We start from the raw sequence: 23,420 nt of genomic DNA, 5'->3' as shown, positions 1-23,420 counted from the left end.
ACAAATTAATGACACTTCCCCGAGCTTCAGTTTCCTGATCTGTGAAATGGGCAAAGTTAATGCCTGCCTCTTGCGTGTTTACGTGGGTTAAATGAAATAATACACTTAGCACAGTGCATTAGATTTGGTAAGCTGTCAATAAATAGAAGCTATTTAGTCTTTTCAAAAAAGGTAAAGAGATGTTTAACCTGCAGTCTGAGAAGATAATAGACGTATCTAATATTTTATCTAGAGAACTGGTTCCAAAAATAACTGATCTGGTCATCAAAGGGAAACTTGTCATCCAGAGTGTGACAAGCACCTGACTACAGGAACCAGGCAGGTAACAGAAATGAGTGGCGTTGTCTGAGTAGGGAGCAGGAAAGGGCAAACACCACCTGCCTGCTCCAGCTCACCGATGTCACCAGGAAAGAAGAGGGACGGCAGCGGCACAACTCCTCATTTCTGAATAAAAGCTAGTATCCCAGGTTTTTATGTTAACTCCCCTGATGTTTCAATGCTGGCCAAATAAAAACCTCTACGGACAGATGTGGTCCATGGGTTGCCAGTTTGTGAATGCTTGCCCTGAAGTAGGATCTCAAGCCAGAAATTGAAGGCAAGTTCAGTGGTTATACAACTGAGGGGCTCCAGCTCCCTACAACAACGTATCTCAAAGGGAACTCTGCTGGCATCTTGGAAAAGAAAATCCTCTGAACAAACTCTCCCTAAGCGATGGAGGAGATTTAGTAACCCCGAACCCCACCAGCGGTCTCAAGTCATATGACAACCAAAATATCTCACCACACATTTCTGAACACCTCCTACTGGCAGTACCACATCCACTAAGAATAACAAAGTTAAATTCAAAAGTCAGTGGGAAGTTCAAGAACATCTATTTACAAACAGTAATAAAATAAGGACAGGGTCAGCCCTGAGTCAACGAAAACCAAAATCCCAAATTATCATGAAACAGGAAGTCTCAGTGAGCAGAAAGCTTACAGCTGGCTGTGGGAACAAATCAAAAGGCTTAATACCCTCTCCTTACTTCTAGAGCTAATTATGACAGAAGGAAACTGCTTTGTCTTTTCTCTAGCCATTGCTTTTCCAGTGTTACTAGACATTATAGTTTTCCACTAATTTCTTTTTTTCCTGCAGCAGGAGCTGACATATAGAAGTGTGCATATGTCAAAGAAATCATGGTGGAAGAAATCTAAGCACCCAAATCACCCACTCCTTGGTAACACTCCTAGATTGTTCTCTTATGGCTCATTCAAGAGCATATCCAGGTTACCATATGATCCAGCAATTCTACACCCAGGTATCTACCCAAGTGAAATGAAAATTCATGTCCATGCAAAAACTTATACATGAACGTTCATGAAGTATTATTCACAAGAGCCAAAAGTGTAAACAACCCTATGTCCACCAACTAATGAATGGATAAACCAAATACAGTACATCCATACAACGGAATATTATTCAGCCATAACGAAGTTCAGACACATGGATGAACCTTGAGAACACTATGCTAAGTCAAAACAGCCAAACACAAAAGGATATTGTATGACTCCATTTACATGAAATATCCAAAAAGGCAAGTGTAGACACAGAAGATAGATTAGTGGTTGCCTGGGGGTGGGGAAGACAGGTGGGGATGGAGAGAAAGAGTGACAGCATTTCTTTTGGGGGTGATGAAAATTATTGTGGTTGTACAGCTTTATAAATGCGTAACTCTGTGAATACAGAAAAAACCAGCGAAGTGTATAATTTAAATTGTTGAATAAATAAAAACAGCCCAATAAAGCCGTTTTTAGAGAGAGAAAAGCACAATTTAAAATTATTGAGTCCAAAAATACCATAGGTTACATCTGCTGGAATACTCACTTTCTTCTAATTATCTTAATTATTATAATTACCAGTAAGCCCTTACCCATGATATTTATTCTTCTGAAAAAACTGATTTTCCTCTTCCTGGAATGGCCATGCTCACCATGTACAGTGGACTCTTCAACAATGTGGGTTTGAACTGCTTGGGTCTACTATGCCTATTTTTTTCAATTGACCTGCACAGTTCAAACCCACTGGTGGCTGGGTAACCGCATATGCGGAGGGCCCACTGAAGTTATACAGATTTTCTTTGGGGGCAATTGGCACCCCTAACCCCACACTGTTCAAGGGCCAACTGTACATCTATTCACCAGGCACACAGACATGCCAGCTCATCAGGCTTTTCATGAGAGCATCAAACCAAGAGGTGAAGTCAGGTTTCTGAGGTAACTTGTCTTTTTTTGTTGTTGTTGATATAAACACATTTACTGAGAATAATTTGGGGGTCCTTTCTTCCCTGTTAGTAAAAACACATGAAATATAATTAGCTTTGAAATGCTCCTCTCAGCATGAAAGCAACTCCTTTAACTATAAAAGACCTAAAAAATAAATCAACATAGGTCAGAGGTTTGATCAATCACTGTAACAAGAGATTCTGATCAAATTTTAGAAACATTCCCACCTAATATTGCAGCTATATCTGATTTTTGTTACTTAAAGTGAAATGATCAGTCCTCTCTCTATCAAAACTATATACTGAAAATTTGTAAAACTTTAGAAAGCCAACAGTCATGTTAACTCATGTCCAAGGAGTTTGGGAGAGATCAGATTACCTGCTCAGACAGGAAGACTGTTGCAAAAATGAAAGGTTCCCGGGCACTGAGTGGGCAAATAGGCTGAATACTGACAAACCACAAAAAGTCAGGAATTACAATCTTCTCAGGTCTTTAGTCTGGTCTTCTGCTTCATCATGACACTGAGGAATTCTGTCTCTTCTATATTTGGGGCAAACATTGCTAAACTGACACACCCATGATGTTGTTGGAGATTCAACAGTAAGGCCTTTTTTCCCCCTCAACAGACGGAGAAAATAAAACAAAACTGCATGGGAAAAGGATGTTTTTCACCCTTGTGCTTTATTGCCTTAGGTCATTCCCAATCTGTAAGGAAGCAACTAAATAATAAGCCCTTAATAAAACAAGTTAATGCCTATGGCTAGGATTATAAACTTTAATGAGACTAACAGCCCACCAATAGCCCACTGCTGGAATAAGGTAAGTAATAAAAGTGGGTTTGAAAGCTGACTAGCCAGATATCCACAAACTCTGGGAGAAGCTGGATTCAAGTGGCCAATAATATTGCTAATGAAGACTGGGGTGGGGGGAGGACAAAGGGAGAGGATGAGAAGTGGAAGAAGAGCTTAGAGTAACAAAACTGTGGGAATTCAGACACACTGAGCGTTGTGCTTTGTATTACCAAATGGAGGGAGTGCTTCTTGTCAGTCTCTAATTCAAATGGGCTGTTTGGTTTACTCTATTCCCAAAGCATAAACTATGGTTTTTTTATAGCCTACGCAGTGTGCTATTTTAAACATGTGGAGGAAATGCATTTTCAGTTACAAACATTTGCTCCTGTGAATCTGTTCTTGTTCGCTAGCAAAGGATGTGGGACAGGATGTTTTACTCTCCTGCTCTGGTTTTCCTGTATTGCTAAAATCTATTTAGAGAGAAGCAAAATAAATAAATAAAGTATTTCTGCTCAGCAATTTCTATAAACTGAAGCAACTCCAAAAATGAAAATGAAAAAAAGTCTGTGGAAAAAAATATTAGAATAATTTTCTTTTAATAAACTGGATTACTCCTATAGATTCTTCCTTTAGAAAAACTTTCCATGCCATTCACGTTGAGCCTGCAGCAGATGCTAGTGTTGGCACAGATAAAACGTACTTAGAGACACCAGATCAGCGGAATTCCTCCTGACCCTGTCTTTTCCCAAGCACAGTTACAACTGTAGAAGCTTTCTGAGATGCAAGAAAAATGGTCATGCCAACTTTGAGGGTCATCTTCTGGATTATTCAGAAATTCAGGGTACACTGTATCATTAACTCAATGTATCCCCATTTTCATGTACAGCTCTGAGGACTTGTTTATTCAGGCAGGCATATCCTTGTAATCTGTTATGTCCCATTATAACTTGCAAAAAAATTGATTTTGATTAAATTTCACTTTACCCCTTTAAAAGGGAGTCAGTATAATCAACTGAAAGATATTTTAACGGTTGGCCCCTCCAGATTCCCTCCACACTGCTCTCTGCCCCAGATGCTGCCCTGTATGGACGAAAAACTCTTCTGGATCAAGCCTTGGTCAGGCTTCTCTGAGTCCTCTCCTCAACTAGGTCTCAATCTCGGTCCCGTCCTTGCTGGGCTTGCACAGCTCAGTTTTAGCAAGAGTCCTGCAAAGTCAGTTTAAAGAGAATCCCCCACTCTTGATATCTGATCTATCCGATCATTCTCCATATCTGACGGAGTTCCTCATTTTCCACCTTTGATGTATAAGTCCTAGCCTGCCTTCAGCAAGAATCCCCCCACTCCCACCCTTGTCTTCTCTTAGTGATAGTCCATCCACTCACCCTGCCCGCTCTCATGCTCTTCCTTGGCTATCAATCCCCAGTTGTCTTTGCTGTATTCAGAGTTGAGCCTGATCTCTCGTCCCTATTCTGATAGTCTTAACACCTACTGCAATAATCCTGAGTAAATCTTCCTTACCATTTTAACAAGTATCAGAATAGTTTTTCTTTCACAAGACTCAGTGGTCAATGGAGTGTCCTGGCAAGAGATGGGAGGGAGGAGTGAGAGATCTGGGTCTTTATTCTCCTGGCTTCTCGCTGGAGGGTCCCTCACTCAGTGAAGGTCTCAGCTCCTGTCAGAAGGCCCTGGCTGCCATAAACTGCTCCCCTTCTTGCCCCTTCAGGTCTAGGGGTGGTCATGGAGCCTCATTATTACCAGCCCCGGGGACACTGCACTATTCCTATCCCTGCGGTTTTTCATTACTTCGTGAATTATTAAGCTCTCCTCAAAGTATCCTAATTTGAGGATGCCATCTGTTCCCTGCTGGGTCTCCCTAATATAGAGATCATCTCTGCAGATTTCTTATCCTAGAAAGGCTATTTATTAGCTCTTTCTAAGAAAGGAAGGCATGGATCCAGAATGCAGTGATACTTCCACGAGTGACTTAGTGACTTCAACAAGCTGACCTTGTTAAGCTGCGACTTCTCCCTCCTCTAGTTATCTTCATAATTACAGTGACAGAGGATTTTCTGAAACACGTAGTTTCCAAATAGAATCTCTAAGCATCAACAGGGATTATTTTAAGGGATTATTTACCACTAAGTAAGGAGGCTACAGGTAAAAATTGTGCTAGTTGAAACTAACTATGCTACAAACCTAAGGTAGAAGAAACTTTGCCTTTAATTCTATCTGACACTTAATCCAGAGGTAACTTTCACAGTAATACTTTTAATCAATTCAAGAGACACTATTTAATAATACTAGATACGAGCCTGGTAACCAAAGTAAAAGCCTGTAGAAGGCTAATCTATATGTAGTCTAGATTAGTATTTTCTCAAATTCAGATTGTAATAGATTGTGAAATCTATTCAATGAGTCATAACATTTAAAAAAATAACAGGGGGGGCCGAGTGGCGCATTGGTTAAGAGCTGGCTTGGGACGCCAGAAGGCTCTGGTTCGGATCCCACATATGAGGGCCAGTGACACTGCCCTCTACAGCTAAGATGCTGAACAACAGCTCAACCTGGAGCTGGGCTGCCATGAATCGCCGGTGATGGCGTAGGCTGCAGCCTCTGCTGCAGTGGGTTGCCATGGGCTACCGTGTGTAGCCAGCAGCCAGCGTGAGCGGCCAGCAGCCAGCGTGAGCGGCCGTCCAGAAGCCGGAGACTGATCTGCCTTGCCTGGGAAGAGTGCAATGATGGTGCCAACTTGGGCCAGTGAAGCAACATCCTCCATAACTAGATTGAAGAACAAAATGACAGCAACTTGTCCGTTTCCCTTCCCCCAATTCCCCAGCACTGTTCCCATCCACCCAATAGCCCAATAAAATAAAATAAAATAAAAATAACACATACTACACATAATAATGTAAGACAGAAAATGAGAACTCACCATATATCATAAAGGTAAATATTATTTCACTAACTTTTTATTTCACTTTTTTACATACCTATATCTATGCATGTACTATGGCATACTGTAAAATGTATTCCTTACTGCGAGTGGCAGTCAATAGAGTTTGCAAGCTAATGGTCTGAAGAGAATCCCTTTCAAACAATGATTATAAGGCTTAAAAACATGTTGCTTCAGCCTACAGGCTCACTTTTTAAAAATCTCAATCCTCACTAAAAATAGTTTATTTTGTGACCCAGTACCAGCACATCAGTAACTGAAATAAAAATGTTACGAAGCAATATTAACTCTCACTATGTGATGTATTCTAATATTTTGTGTCCTATTTCATTTCTTTTACATGGTGACTGCAAACCACAGCTTGAAAAGTCCTGGCCTAGCGTATTAACAAGGCCAAGCCTGGAGAACTGTTCACATTACTCTGGTCCATCCACAACTGCCTTTGTCAGCATTTACATCATTTCCACTGTGGTAACAAAGCACTTATATCCTTTTCCTTCTTAGGGTTCTGTGTACATGACTCCTGCCACCTGGTCGCTCCAGTGGGAGAGAAATGCTTGGAGTATGGAGCAGATGTGGACGTAGCCCCAGCCACACGTCCTTACACTCACCGCCATGGCACACCCTGACAGCAGCACCTTACTGCAAGCACCTACAGTCCGCAGCCTGAGGAATGAGGCCAGGTGGAAGCAGCAGAGCCAGTGACAGATGACAACTGGAGGATAAATATCCCAGCCTCCTTGCCCTCGCTGTATTCTTCACCATCCCCGAGTTCCCCGGCAGGGCTGAGTACTGGCCACCGCCAGCAGTGACCTGCTAGGTAACGCACCTGTGCTGGCTTCCTTCTCCCCTCTTTTTAACTCCCTACTGGGGCTTCCTGAAATCACCTTCCACATTAACGACTTGCATTCAAACCTTCATCTGAGGGGCTGCTTCTGGGTAAACACAACCTTGGGGAGCACACCAGTGTAACACAGAGTTGTTTGGAGCCAGGGCTGCAGAGATGAGAAAGGCCTGTCCTAGCACAGCTTATTATCTGATAGGAAAACTCATTAATTTTTTTTCAATGTAAAAAAACAAAACAAAACTTTACTGTTCATAGCAATGATGTTAAGTATGTTTAGGGATAAAAGGACGAAGTGGCAACTCTAACAGAAGGGTAAGAAAGCCCCTATAGGTGATTTTTGTAACCCAGACACCTCAAGGACACAGAGCTCCCCACAGGTGTGGTCCATGTCGCTTCTCTGTAGGCTAGTGCCCTGGGCTCTCATGTTCACTGTGAGGCTCTACTTCTTACATATAGGTTAAGAAGAAAAGGGTGTTTATTTCCTCCAAAGACAGAGAATGCTAGTCTTCTGCTAAAAATAACTCAAGTAATATGGAAACTATGAAGGGAGAAAAGCTATTAAGTTCCTGACAATCTGTTAATAGAATTATTTGTAAATCAGCTTTGACCTTTTAATGTGCTTTTCAGGTCCTTGGGGTGGGAGTGAGTCCTCAGCCCAAATCTTCATTAGATGTTTTGATGATATTATCATTCAAAAACTATTTTTAAATGTAAAGTTTACATGGTCAGCTCTGTAGTCAACACTGTGAATCAGGACTTTTTTCAGGCTGGAATCAAACTACAGACCTATGGCTAATTTTCCACTGCAGCTTCCATGTTGGCAAATATTTCAGCAAAGGCAGAGCAGAGCATGGTTCCTTCTCTCAGGAAAGGAGTCATGACAGCTACAGTTAAAGCGGGTCCTTAAACTGAAAACAGTTTCTCCAACGTGCCAGGGACATCTGGGTCTGGGGCTGGACTACTCACCCGGACCCGGCAGGCAGGGATGGCAGAGCTGAAGGGACATGAGCCTGTGGGTTTTCTTTCTCATTTTGCTTGAAGAAGGATTTGGCCTCTCTAGATGTAGCATCTACTTCCTTAGTCACCCTGTTCCAAGGAAGGAGATGTTAAGTTTACAAGAGGAATAAAAAGAGAGAAACAAAATCTAAAACAGGGAATAAATAACAAAGAAAATACCCACTGGGCTTTCAGTAAGTTCCGGCTGCTGAGCTTTCTGGTTCAAGTTTACTACAACAGTTCTAGATGAAGACATTTTCCCAGACTAAACGAAACAACAATGTATGTGAACTTATCTCTCTCAAATCCCCTCCATCACGAAACACGCCAGTAGTCACTCCTGAATCACAGGCCTTGGGGGTTACTGATGTGAAGGCTGGAAAAGGCCCGCACGTGTCGATTAGGACTCACACGTAAAGGCCCAGTAAAAGCGGAAGGGGAGATGGAATATTTGGGAGAAAAACGCTGGCATTTTTCAAAGAGAAAAGCAACAGTATAAACAATTGGAAACACTTGGCAGAAGGCTCCTGTTCTACACCTAAAAAACAACGCAGAGATGAAACAAGATCCCTTAAAAATGGCTAATTCAGCACTAATTTGGGAATGGCATTTATATGATTGAGAACCTGTCCAATTTCAAATCTGGAAAAAACTGCCTTCAATAAAACTGAGAAGGAAAAAATAAGGATATTTACGGTACCTGAAATTTCAGATAAATAAAGGAGAAATGCCCAATGCCTACGTAGGCTTGACAAGTCAACAAAAACATCTGAGGAATCCTGTTTAAATTCCAATCTATCTGTAGGATAGGGTCCAGGATGACGGTCGCTATATTACAAGTGTTCAACCAGGTCATCCAGAATCAGACTGGCCAATTACGACAGGTGAATCCTTTAAATTCCATCTTTGCAGGAATATAAGTCTCTATCTCTTCTCTCCTTCCTTCTAGGCTTCTTAGGATCAGAACCAAATTTTCTTAAGAGCCATCTCACTCCTGAACTTAGTACTGTGTCACCCACACAAGTGGCACAGAGCAAGAGTTGGACAGTTTTGTATTAAGAATCTCCACTGGTAAAGACTGCCTAGTTAATCTTAAAGGGCTACTTTAAAAAACAAAAACCAACAAACAAACACAAAAAACCTGTGTTAGTCCCTGCTCAAGTTCAAGTTCTTGTGATGGCTCAGTATTACTCAGAGGATCAAACGTAAACTGCTGAGTCTTGCCTTCAAGGCCCCCCAAAATTTGGTCCTACTCTCTATCAGGCTTAATTTGTGCATCCCTCAGCTCTCCCAAATGAACCTCTCAGTAATGAGTCAAGAGTCAAAAATAAGAGGAAGAATTTATATGACAGATTAGGCCGTCGTTCAGCAAATATTCACTCCTTCCCTGTTGACCAAGAAGATACTTCCCCACCCCACTAATGTTGAGTGTGGATACATGACTTGCTTCAGTGGTCGGTGAGATGCTTGCTGATTTAACAGCAATAGAAGCTTCCAATGTGTTCGTGCTGTTTCACTTGCCCTTGAGTGCTACCCTTTAGCCACTAGAATAATATGCCTCAGGTATACTTGCTGCTGGTCCAAGATGCACAAAAGACACATGCTGCAGATCTGGACCCGACTAGCAGCCTGGAGTCAAGCCTAGTGAACCCAGATAATCAGAAACACATGAGCAACAAGCAAATGCATACTGGTGTATGTATACCACTGAATGTGGGGATGGTTCCTTACACAGCATTTCGGCAACAGCTGAAATATTTACATTTCATGAATGAGAGAACTGAAGTCTAAGGGGTTAAGTTACTTTTTCAATACTAGCTAGAGATTAAGTAGCAAAGGCAGAGAGAAGAACCATGCAATAGACTCTATTTCCCACAGATGGTTGCCACAAATTTCCCATCCCACATGCTATTCTAGAACTTGATTCTATGCCAACGAGAGGGTGGGTGTATATCACCACCCCTTGAAACTGGGTGGGCCTTTGGCAGCTTTGATTCAGAGTTCAGTGCAAGTGAGCTGAGTCTTGCTGGTAAAAGGTGACACAGCTTCCACCAGGTTTTCTCTCTTGGGAATGCACCTTTGCAACCCCAAGTTACCACACAACAGGAAGTCTGGCTACCTTGAAGCCATCATGCTGGAGAGAACATATGGGAAGGCCACACACACAGAGGAGAGGGGCCTGAGGAGCCTGGTCCAGGTCCCAGGTGTTTAAGTCTTCCTAGCCCAAGGCACCAGATGTGGGAGTAAGGGAGCCTTCAAGATGGCTCCAGACCCAGCCCCTACAGCTGCCTGGACACCCTGAGAACTGCCTAGCTGAGCCCAACCATCCCCAGAACTATGAGAAATCACAATAAAACAATTGTTTTAAGCCACTAAAATTTGGGGTGCACTACTTGCACTACTATATAGACAACCAAAATAAACCCACATCCAAACGTAAAGCTTAATGCAGAGTCCCAGAGTATTGGACTAGAAAGAGTTGCCTTCAATCTCCTTGCCCTGGGTAGAACCTGGGGCAGACCTGAGATGGCTCATGGAGAACAAGTAGAAACTTCCACTTAGAAATGGTGGTCTGAACACAGGCTTTCTTCTCCATTCCTTACCAAATTTCTGCTAAACAGTGTAAACAAATTTACAAAGGCAAAATTACACATGGATAATAAGAAGAGAGATAACAGAATAGAGATATCAATCAAGTTTTCAGAAGATAGAAAGCAAACAGACAAGTAGAAATTGGCTTAGGTTTTTGTTTTCTCTGATCCCTTAGACCTGTAGCCATATGGAATGGCCAACAAAAAGCAAAACAGTCTGTACTACGGTATTCTAGGAAGGCCCAGGAACCTTTGAAGGTGGAGGCGTAGGACTAAAACCAGCTGCAAGTTTGCATCAGGAACAAATAGGTTCCAGGTCCCCTCCTCCCTCATTCCAGAGGCTACTGTCTGTTACTAATTCAGCAGAGCCTATTACTCTTTCGAGAAATGAAAATCACAGAAATTCTAGACTCAAAGGCCAGGGTTGAAGTCTCATTCTGAAAACAGGGGAATTAAATAAAAATCTATTTGCTCACTCTCCGTTTGCCACAGCAACCTCGAAGGCTATGTGTTCTAGATGGCTGAGGTATAAGATAGGGTGCTACCCAACCTGTACTGGACTTTGCACCAGTAAAAAATGAATATGTACTGTGTTATGCTACTGAGTATCTGCGTTTATTTGTTACCCCAGCACAGCACAGCCTAGCCTTACTAGTACATGAATTTAACAAATAGGAATTTCAGAAAAAGAAAATATGGGAGAGGTTATCAACAAAGAAAATTTTCTAGAAGGATGAATCTCTACAAAAAGAATGTTCCACAGAACATCTGATGTAGCAAATTTTAAAAAGGCCCACATCATTATGAAATTTTAGAATATTGGGGATAAGAGAAGATGAAGATCAAGTGGCCCAAATTATAGGGAAAGTAAAAGAAGTCTTTATGTTTTGTTTTGTTTTTTACTTGTTTTACCAGAGGACTAAAAAAAACTTGTATAGCAGCCACCTGAGATAATTTGGTAAAAAATTTCTGGAAAGCAACCTAAATCCAGGCACTGTGTTAGATGTGGGACCTATAAAAAGATATGACACGGTCTCTGCCTGTAAGGGGCTCACAGGCTATCATATCAGGGCAGCCAACCATGAAAACATGTCATGACAATACTTGATCTCCAGTAAGTTATAAAGGAAGCATGGAAAAAGTATAACCGTGGGAGTTCTCTTAATATAAAAGAGGGAACCCTGACAAGAGGAGGCCCACTATTAGCAGTAGTTAATTCAAGTGTTATCAGCAGAAATTCCATTTTAACTTCATTTTCACTTAACTCAGAACTCCCTGAAGTCTTTATTTAAGCATAAACTTTCCATGACTGGTCTTTTCCAAACGTGAATCATTTAGGAAAGTCTGAGCTAACTGGCTCAGCTGGTTATGTGACAGGGAAGGATAAAAAAAATACTATTTTTCCTTATTCTCCAAGGTTAATAAGCTACACATTTTTCAAGTGGGGAAAAAACAAAATGAAGAGGTAAAAATCCAAAATCTAACAATTGAAACATAATTAGAAAGAAATAAAAGTCTAACTTTCTGCTAACACTACCTTATACTTATACTTACAAATTCTTCCCAGTCATCACTAGCTCTTTCTCACATTTCTTAAAGATGTAGTAATGCTCCTAACTTGATACAAAAAAAAGGGCAAAATAATGACATCAAGAGATAAAAAGATATGCTCAAAACTATACACCAAGTTTGTATCTGGCTGTCCATTAAAATTCAGGCCTCCCAAGTTCCTACATGAGGATTCTTCATAATACCTGAATTTGAGTATAAAAATTTAATTGGGGCTGGCCAAGTGGCGCAATGGTTAAGAACTGGCTTGGGACACCAGAGGGCCCCTGTTTGGATCCCACATATGAGGGCCAGTGACACTGCCCTCTACAGCTAAGATGCTGAACAACAGCTCAACCTGGAGCTGGGCTGCCGTGAGTCACCGGTGACGGCATAGACTGCAGCCCCTGCTGCAGTGGGTTGCCATGGGCTACCGTGTGTAGCCAGCAGCCAGCGTGAGCGGCCAGCAGCTGCAGTGAGCGGCCGTTCAGAAGCTGGCGACTGATCTGCCTCGCCCGGGAAGAGCGCAATGATGGTGCCAACTTGGGCCAGTGAAGCAATGTCCTCCACAACTAGACTAAAAAACAAAATGACAACAACTTGTCTCTTCCCCTTCCCCCAATTCCCCAGTACTGTTCCCATCCCCCCAATTCCCCAATAAAAAAAAAAAATCTTAAAAAAAAAAAAAATTTAATTTAAAACAAAAATCCTGCCCAATTGCCAAGTATTAACAGGGTTTTTGTTTTCTTTTGGAGAAAAGAGTTAGAGAACTTTCATTTGTCATGTTATATATCTCTGTAACGTATTTTTTAAAGTAATAAAATATATTATTACTTTTGAATATATGTTATATTACTTTTGAATATGTTATATTAATATTTATTATTATATGAAAAAAAAGTGCTTCCTTATTCATGTTTGACAGACATGGTGCTGCCCTCTTCTGACAATCACAGAAGTAGCAGGCTTCCTGAATACCCATTCAGTATTTGTAATAATTTACATACAGAAGTCGTAATTTCATCAACCCAATTTAGATTAAATTAACAAGAAAAAATTAACCTATTTTGTCATATTAAAAACTTTAAAAATTAATATACACAGCATTTATTCAAAGTATGTGTCTAGATGTTCACTACTGAGAGCTGGTGTTTTACTTAGTTTTTTGTTTCAATTACAGAATGAAAGGGTATAAATATAACAGTGATTCCCTGTATTAATCACTTACACTCACACTTCCAATGAACAGCATGTATAGTTATAAATTCTTTTCCTTTTCCTACCTTATGTTCATTTTGACTATGTTTATTAATATGTAATTATATGTCTGTTAAATTTTATTGCTAAAAATTTGGGCTTGTATGTTATACTTATTTTTCTATAAATCCTTTTTTTTGTGTTTTACAAAAGTACTGGTCTGCAACGGGTTGAAAATTTTAAATCAGGGTCCTTCACCACAGAGAGTGTAGATAATAATCTGCATTAAAATGAGATTTACTGGATGGGAGAGTTATATTGTATCACGAAAGAGAATGTCCTTGTTCTTAGGAAACAGTATTGAAGTATTTATGAGTGAACAAATTCTCTAATGTGTACAAGTATTTCTCAAATGGTTCAGTCAAAACAAAAAGAGAAATACAAATATATACGGAGGAGAGAGAGGCAAAACGTTAACAAGCAGTGAATCTATGTGATAACTATGTGGGTGTTCTTTGTAATATTACCCTTGCAACGTTTCTGTAAGTGAAATTTTTCAGAAGAAAAAGTTGGGGAGGAAGTATTTTTAAATAATAATAAGTTTTGCTCCACACCATTTATAAAACGAATAATGCCAAATCCTTTTTTCCGAGATGTATTTTCACTGGACAAAAAAAATCATTGGAAAGTAGATATTATTTTTAAGAGTATCAATTTTAGGGGAAATCATACTTTCAGAGAAATTATATTTTTAATTACTGTCAAAGAAAATAAATGTGACTACCTAAAATATTATCGATTGGGACTTAATCTGTTCTCATTTAGCTCTAAACTACAGATCTGCTGTTTTCACATAATAAAATTTAAATAAACAGGAAAGAGGAAATTCTAGGCATGTAGCTCTTACCTAGAACCAGGAGGTCATTAAGCCCCTACTGTTTTTCTAAACCAGTAACAAACCTCATGAATCAATTATAAACAATAATATTAACCCTTTTGCCTTGATGTTTGTTTATATCCGAATGAATATACCAAAAATTTCTTTTTCCCTTAAGATCTTTATTGAAAGACAGCTCACATACAACACAATATTCCTTTCGGGCATCTCTCCGAAATTTTTATATATAAAAATAATGTCATTTATATACAAAATAGCTCAAATTGTTATTATCAAATACATAAAAGTCAAAATATCAACTTTTGTTTTTTGTGGATTTCTGACACATTTTGGAAAAAAAACTTGAAATCAACGCAGTGAAAGAGTTAAGGTGAGGCAATAAAACTGGAAGCAAATTTCTCTCCTGGTACTTTCAATTCTTACCTGATTTCAAAGGCTTCACTGAGACTCATACTTCACAGTCAAGGAAAATAATAAAGGAAGAAATGACTCAGTCAAAGTCACAAAGCATGGCCATGAGTAAGGGACCATATACTTTAATTTACTCTTACATTTATTTTCTTGTTTCTGCTCAGCCAACCACATCATAATACCCCAAAGTACATTACCATATGTGAAAGGACCTTTCTCATGTTCCCTGATAATTCACAGAGCCCCCGTTTTCCTTGAGATCTAATATAACTTACAAAATACTACGATGGGTTGGAATGAGGCCAGATGTCTAACACCATTTAGAAGGGGGCTCATTTTTAAAAGAACTACTTCTGAAGGCTGTGATGGTCATCTTACCTGACTTCTTCACCAGCAAAATCAAACACCTTGGTGATTTTAACTTTTTCTGTTTCTTTCGGTTTCTCTGGCTCTTCTGCTTTGACCACCGATGTACCTGAACTCGTCTCTTCAGTCTCCTCTCTTTTCTATGAGAAAAGTTAAGAAATGTAATCAGTTTCACGTAAGGAAAGAACCACTCAAACATGCTGTTTATGGCTATTCCTAAATGTGTCATCTCTGAACAGCTAAAGACCTATTGAAAATTTATTTGAATAAAAAGCTTATTTTTTTCTACCATAGGGAATGCTTTGCTTTTCGCTTAATAGAGTTACTATCAAAACGCATCTCTGTAGTCTGACTTCTGCTGTAAGTTTCAAATCTCAGTCTGTAAATTGAAAAAAATCTATCCGGGGAAACATTCATGTATCAACTTACTTTAACTGGTGGACTCGAGGGCACTTTTGCTTTGGATCCCACATCATTGAGGAAGCTGGCCCACAGTTCATCCTCCTTCTTCTTCCTTGCATCCTCTGACCCAGTGCCTTTTTCCTGCTCTGCCGCTGAGTCTTCCCCCTCACTGCTACTTCCTCCAGATTCCCCACTGGCATCCTCCTCTTCCTCTTCCTCTTCTTCTAACATGAGGCCACCTTGTCTTCTCTTCCTAATCACCAATAGTCACACACAAAGAAGATAAGACAATGCAAAATGATTTCAGTTATTCCTTCCTCAATTCGAAACATAATGTTGCAAACCTAAGAAAACTTGGATCTGGGGGCAACTGATAAAGACGCACATTGAGTGGGGCGTAAGAGAGGTACACTGAAATTTTGTGGAAGAAAAAAAGAATTGAGCTCTTTAGCTTTTCCCCCAAACACTTTCAATCAAAATATAATGTTCTACTTCTAAAGTCAGGACCAGCTATTTTCACCAAGAAAAACCCAAAATCACCTCACAGAATCAATCTGTCTGGCAGTGTTCCAAGAACATCTATGTCAGGTATTTTTGACTTTTTTAAAGTCATTACATTTGGAGAACATGTCTATTGAGGAGAGTTTCTTCCTAGAATTCTGTGGTGGGGGAAAGCCATGTTTCTTTCCACTTTCTGAGGATATGAAAACTGGAATACAGAAAACCTCAAGGACAAAAGAACTGGGCCCAAGGCTCATGAGAGAAAATTAATTCTGACTTCTAATACGTAAAGTGGATCTAATACCTAAATTTTTTTTTTCTGTTTTTATTTTATTTATTTTATTTATTTATTTTTTTTTTTTAGCTGAGCCATCCTGCCACCTGTTGGCAGCTCAGTGGCAACTCAGCTCGGGCTGGACTCAAACCGCTGTTGCTCAGAGCTCAAACCCTTGAGCGAGCTCTTAACCAACTGAGCCACTCAGCCGGCCCTTTTTTTTCTGTTTTTATAAACTACAATCTGCTTTTTTACTTCAGTGCCCAGGAAGACAGGAACATCAATCAAAGAGAATAAAAAACTTCTATGGAAGATTCTCTTATTTGAGTTACATAACCTATCAGAATTTTCATAACTTTTGGTGGGAGTGTAATTCAGTACCAGGTCTATGAAAGACAATTTGCTAATATCTCTAAATAATATTTTTAGTGCATATAACCCTGGATCAAACAATTCTACTTCTACAGATCTGATTTACAGAGATACTTCTACACATATACAAAGACACTGCAGTCTTGCTTGTTGTAGTAAAGATGAGGGACAATCTAAATGTCTCTCAGTAAGGGAATCCTTAAATAAAGTCTAATCATATAATGAAATATTATGCCATCACTGAAAAGAATAAGGTATAGCTAGATATACTCCCATGATATCATCTCCAAGATGTGAAATGAAAATGAGAAGAAATATGCAAAGTACACTATTTTGTTTCTTGTTTTAAAAGGAGAGTAGGAAATATATACATACATGCTTGTACATGTATAGAATATCTCTGGTAACATAGTTCTTCTGAGGCAAAGCCACATGGGCTAGAGACAGTGTACACATTTTCGTAGTAATTGAGTTTTTCACTTTAAACACGTGTACATATTATCTATTAAATTTTTTTTAATTGAAGCTCAAAATTTTGTAAAGCTCGCCAGAGACCAAAAATTTAATCCTAAAAATGTCACCAAATGTTTCCCTCAAGAGAAAAAGGTAAGAAACCCTGGCAGCAAGAAATCTATCATCAGACCAATCCCAGCAATGAGACTTGTTGTGACAGCCGCTGACTTCTAAGGGCCTTGAGGGCAGCATCACCTGGCCGGCGTGCTCTGAGCCTTTCTTTTCTTCCCTTTGGTTTTCTGTGTCTGCTCTGCACCATCCACTTCATCTTCCTTCACTAATTCATTTACATCATCTTCACTATACTCTCCACCTGAAATCACATAATAGGGTGGTCACACAGACAGGAATACAGGCTTTCACAACAAGATGAGACATTTTCATTACAAAAAAGTCTAGTACTTTCTATTATTCTTCAACTAAAATATCATTTCCCTAGGGAAGCCTTCTCTGTCCCTGGAGACTAAGCTAAGCTCTCAGATTCTAGGCTCCCGTGGCAGTCCACATTTTCCTCCGTAACTCATCCCACTTATATTTAATGTTTGGAATTTCTGCTATGCTCTACACGAGGACGTGGATCCTGTTTGTCTTTATAAATATTTGCTGAATGAATAAACAGAAATTCCACTTCTGCTACTGTTCTTTTCAAAGAAAAAACTGATACTCCCACCTCATCTTGGATATCTTTCCAAAAAAAGCAAATGATACCTTGTCTTGTCAATAAAAGGGGTTTAGAAAAGAGGCCTAAAGACTTCCAGTTAGACATAGCAGAAATAACAAACATGTCTATTCCCCATCCTCAGACACTGACATTCAGGCATTCCCAACAAAGAAGTGTTGCCAAGATCCCAGTCTGTCCACACTGTGGACACCAGTCAATAAATCCTGCCCACATGGAGATTCAGCTAGTTTTACTTCATATAAACTTTTATTTGAAGTATAACACATATCAAAAAGCACACAAATCTAATGTACAGCTCAATGAAATGACGCAAAGTGAACACACCTGTATAACCAGCACCCAGCTCGAGAAGCAGAACATTATGACCACATTCCAGAAGGGCACTCATGCCCCTTTGCAGTCACCAGCCACCAATCGCATCCCAAAGGTAACCACAATCCTGACTTCAAATACCAGAGGTTAGTTTTTTGTGTTCCTGACTGTTAAGCAAACAGAAGCCTACAGTATGTGCTCGTTTGTGTCTGGCATCTTTCATTCAACATTCTGTTTGTGAGAGTCACCTACATCGTTATATGTATAGTTGATTCATTCTCATCCCGAAATAGTATTTCATTGTATGATTACATCAAAATTCACTTACGCATTCTTCTGTTGATGGGTATGTAGGTTGTTTCCAGTTTGGAGCTATTACAAATAGTGCTGTTTTGAATATTCCTGTACATCTAATCAGCTTTTAAATGTTTCACTCTCAATGAACCAAGGACTACCAAACACTTGAGGAAAGCCTCCAATACAAAAGGCAAGACTGAAAACAAGTAGAAAGAAATTCCAAGGAAACAGAACTAGAAAAAAAAAAGACTTAAAAAAAATTTAAAGCCTTTATTTATAATTAATATCCTCAGAGGCATCCATGAATGAAATAAGAATAAGATGATGGAAAAAAAATTGTTTTTTGAAAACTAAAACAAAATAACATCCCAAACTCTTAAAAATTACAAATATGATAGCAGAGATTAGAAAAAAAGAACAAAGATGCTAAGAAGGAGCCAGCCATGTGAAAATCTGGATATTTAAGCATTTGAGGCTGAGGGAACAGTAAATATTGGATTGTTGGGAAAGTCATAATGCATTTTTGCAATGAAAAACATAGAAAAAATACGTCATGACTTTTCCTACAACCCAATATAAGGGCTCTAAAATGAAAAAAAGTTTGCTATCCAGACACCAAGATAGTGAAGATGCTTCATGAAGAGGAGTTTCAGGTTAAGATGGCAGTCTACACACACAAATGTAATTTTGTTTCCTCCTGACACCCCAGTAAAATCACTACAGCAAAAGGACTTTTAAAGCCATAAACACACCATGCTAGGTACCTAGCTGCACTGTATTTGTTTACATTTGCAAAAGGCAACACTGGAAGGATAAACAAAAAACTAATGAAAATAGCTGTCTATAAAGGTCAGGATAGAGCAAGGTGGAGTATGCAGGGGCAGAAGCTAGAGTTTTCTGTTATCTTTCTACAGAATTTTGAAAATCCCTTAAGAACAGTTTGAATAAGCAAATAAACATAACTATACACCCAAACAATAACATGACCCACAAAGTAGGGATTTATTCCAAGGAGTTTAAACACAGTTCTGTTTTTGTTTTTTTTTTAATTAAATATATATTTGACATTCAATATAATTTTATATTAGTTTCAGGTGTACAGCATAGTCGTTAGACATTTATATAATTTATGCAGTGACCTCCCCCCTCCCCCCATTAGTCTAGGCATCAGGCACTATACATAGTTGTTGCAACATTACTGACTATTCCTATATTAGAAACACAGTTTCTTGACTATACATCCTTAGCAAGACACAGTCTAGGGCCCGGTGCGATGGTTAAGAACTGGCTTGGGATGCCAGAGGGCCCGGTTCAGATCCCACATATGAGGGCCAGTGACACTGCCCTCCACAGCTAAGATGCTGAACAACAGCTCAACCTGGAGCTGGGTGCCGTGAGTCGCAGGCAACGGCGTAGGCTGCAGCCCCTGTAGCAGTGGGTTGCCATGGGCTACCGTATGTAGCCAGCAGCCAGCGTGAGCGGCCAGCAGCCGCAGTGAGCGGCCGTCCAGAGGCCGGCGACTGATCTGCCTCGCCCAGGAAGAGCGCAATGATGGTGCCAACTTGGGCCAGTGAAGCAACATCCTCCACAACTAGACTGAAGAACAAAAGGACAGCAACTTGTCTGTTTCCCTTCCCCCAATTCCCCAGCGCTGTTCCCATCCCCCAATTCCCCAATTAAAAAAAAAAATCTTTAAAAAAAAATACAGTCTAAAAACCAAAAAAGTTCTATTTCTTGTAGTAACATCAATGTGGATATTGTGAAACTATTTCCTTTATATGATAGGTGAAAGTAACTAATTATGTTGTTAGGAATCCAGATTTTCAGAAATGACACATTTATAAAATCAATGAAATTAATTGTGAAACTAAGTGTGAAAACACGTTTATACTGAATTAAAAATATCAATTTGAAATCTAATTCTTTTTAAGATAAATATTTTCCAGTCTATTCACACTGGAATACAAATAATGTCATTTTAGGTAGCAATGAGCATCTCTCTAAAGTTGAGATCTCATTCTTCAATATAATTAATTCATCACCAAAAGGCCTCCCTGGAAAAAAAAAAAAAAAAGAAACTTCAGCTAATTTCAAGTCTGAGGTGAAACTAGGACATTTTGCTGTGCCAGAAAGCAAGAAAGCTATTTAAGGATAATGGGTCACATTAAGAGGTCATAAAATCCATCTTGAAAGAAGACCTAGTGGCCAAAAGTGATGACTTGAGCATTAAAAGGAATAACTGCTAGTAGATTTAAAGACACTTAATCGATAAAAACCTGTGAACCCTTTATGATATCCAAAAAAAAAAAAACAGAAAGAAAAATTAATTTGTACCATTTTAAGCTACTATTAAAATTACTCCCCATTTTGAAAATTGGTAATTAAGGGAAAGGAATCAAACATTTATCCTGCCCCAAATGATGAGGAAAGCTATACTTTACAGAAGAACATCAACTAATAAATGTAAAAGAACCACAGAACTAGAAAAACATTTCTTACACTCTAATGATAGTAGTAACTTAGGCTAGGGCTATCAGGTAATGTTAAAACAAAAAAACCAAACCACACACACAATTTTTTTTAAATTTTTTTATTGTTAGTTTCAGATGTACAGAACAATGCAATAGTTATCCTTTTCACTCTCCCAACACACACACAATTTAAGTTTTAATTATTAGGTATACTGCCACACAAAATGCTTTCAGGTCCAAGAGAGAAAACAATTATATACTAGAGGGATCAGACTGTCTTCATCCAAATCCAACAGTCACAACTATGGGAATCAACCATGTCTTCTGAAACACACAAATCATGTATAATGTATTTTAGTAAAAAACATTTTATTTGAACCCATCAAGCATTTAGACCTAACTTCTAATGTTTGGAAAATTCAAGGGACAAAGGAACAACCTAAAACACCACCATGAGGGAGCAGCTCTGGATTTGCCAGGTTCAAATCCAGGTGAGACATTCTGCAAGGCCTGATCTCATGCAAATCAATGTCATTGGAGAAAGGTTTCTATTAAACAGGTTTAAGGGATGGAACAACTATATATGTGTAGTCCTGAACTGAACTCTGATTTGGACAAACAAGCTATAGCTATTTTGGGGTAAACTGGGAAAACTTGAATATGGTCTATATGCTAGATGAGTTGAAAGTTGACTGAAATGGATAGGGAGAGATTGTTCACTGAAAAGAGCAGGTTACAAAATAACATGAAAAAGTGTAATTTCAGATTGGGAAAAAATACAAACATCTATACCTAGATGAAGAAAAAGATTAGAGGGGGTATTCACTAAAGGATTTAACACTGATAATCTCTGGGTGGTGAGAAACTAATGATTCTATTTTTTTTCGCCTTTGTCTGCATTTTTTAATTTTCTACAAAGCTTATGCACTGCTTTTGTAATGATATAAAGTTATTTTTCATATAAATGGGCAAGTGTTGCAGATGGTTCAGACAAGGAGATGCACATGGCTCTGGATCTAAAAAGATGTTCAATCTCACTGATAAGAGACAAGCAAATTTTAAATTAAAAAAAAATCAAGATCAAATTGCATGCAGTTACTATAAGAAAAAAATAAGAAGCAGAATAACTCCCTATAGACAATGAAGCACAAAATAAATATTGTCCAAAGACTCAGAGCTTCCCTCATCTTTTTAGTCCCTCGTGCTTAAATATGAGCCAAACTAAGAATCACAGAAAACCTGAACAGCATCTAACATAATAAAGCCCAAAACAATATTATAAAGTCCATAACAAATATTATAGAACAAATAAAAATCACCTTGGAGGAAACAGAGCTTGTTTACTCATTTTATGGGGCTAGCATTATTTGATACTAAAATGAAACAAGGAAATTACAAGAAAACGACAGACCGACATCCCTCATAAACACAGATGCAAAACTCCTCAACAAATATTAGCAAATCAAATTCAGCAATATATAAAAATACATCATGACCACGTGAGTTTTATCCCAGAAATAAAAGGCTGTTCAAACTTTAAAAATCAATCACTGTACGAGTAACTAACCACATTAACAGACAAAAGAAGAAAAACCACACGCAATCACAATAGATGGAGAAAAAGCATTTGACAAAGTTCACCTCTCAGTAAATTAGGAATAGAAGGAACTTCTTTAACCGGATAAAAGGCATCTGCAAGAGGCAGTATATGCAGACTGCTAGGGTTCAAATCCTTGCTCCGCTATTACTGTCTAGCTGGGTGACTATGGGGGCCTCAGTTTATTCATCTGTAAAACAGAGAGCACAACAGCACACACCTGGTAGCACTGTGTGATGGAGGTTAGTCAATGTAGTGTTTAAAACACTCATATGCGCGCACGCATGAAGCATCTGTGAAAAACCTATAGCTAACATTATACTAACTGGTGAAATACTGATGTTTTCCCCTTAAAACTGGGAACATGGTAAAGATGTCTACTGTCACCACTCCCATTCAACAGCACTGGAAGTCGTATCAAGTACAATAAAGCAAGCAAAAGAACTAAAAGATACATCGATGGGAAAAGAAGAAATAACACTTTCTACTCACAGACAACATGATCTATACATTTTTGTGTGTGTGGTGGGGGAGAATTAGGGCAGTTTTGGAGCTGTTAATTTTGGTAGTGGTTACACAACTCTAAACATTTGTTGAAACTCATAGCACAGTACACTGAAAAGAGTTAATTTTACTGTATGTAAGTTTAAAATTTTTTTTTAATTATTATTAATATCCATAGAGCAATAAGATAATACACTTATGAAACAATGTGATGCTATAAAAAACAAATATTCAAAGGATAAAGAAGTTCTTCAAAATTAAAAATATGAAAGGAGAAAACAATAGAAATATTGGAAGATAAAATAGACAATTTCCTATAAAGTGGAAAAAGGTCAAATGGCTAGAAAATAGAGAATAAAAATTAGAGGTCAGTCCAGAAAAATGTAACATAAGATTCAACTTATGGGCCGGCCGAGTGGCACGATGGTTAAGAACTGGCTTGGGACGCCAGAGGGCCCTGGTTCAGATCCCACATATGAGGGCCAGTGACACTGCCCTCTACAGCTAAGATGCTGAACAACAGCTCAACCTGGAGCTGGGCTGCCGTGAGTTGCCGCCGCCGACAACGTAGGCTGCAGCCCCTGTGGCAGTAGGTTGCCATGGGCTACTGTATGTAGCCAGCAGCCGCCGTGAGCG

The 23,420-nt window shown here is 39.0% G+C and overlaps 1 protein-coding gene across 3 annotated transcripts in view; it reads right to left on the bottom strand.

Annotated features, from left to right (window-relative positions):
• The window catches only part of CFDP1 (chromatin remodeling protein CFDP1), a 112,589-nt gene that overhangs the window by 81,548 nt on the left and 7,621 nt on the right, over positions 1-23,420 (bottom strand). For all 3 annotated transcript variants that reach the window (XM_019646450.1, XM_019646448.1, XM_019646449.1), the window contains exons 2-5: positions 17,117-17,234; positions 15,289-15,514; positions 14,872-14,999; positions 7,819-7,938 (exon numbers count right to left, since the gene is read on the bottom strand). In XM_019646450.1, the coding sequence (XP_019501995.1) occupies positions 7,819-7,938; positions 14,872-14,999; positions 15,289-15,514; positions 17,117-17,234 (592 nt within the window). The remainder of the gene's footprint in view (positions 1-7,818; positions 7,939-14,871; positions 15,000-15,288; positions 15,515-17,116; positions 17,235-23,420) is intronic.

This window comes from Hipposideros armiger, unplaced genomic scaffold (genome assembly GCF_001890085.2).
Source record: "Hipposideros armiger isolate ML-2016 unplaced genomic scaffold, ASM189008v1 scaffold_102, whole genome shotgun sequence".
Lineage (NCBI taxonomy): Eukaryota > Metazoa > Chordata > Mammalia > Chiroptera > Hipposideridae > Hipposideros > Hipposideros armiger.
Note: the sequence above shows the minus strand (reverse complement) of the source record. Positions and strands in the feature narration are given on the sequence as shown.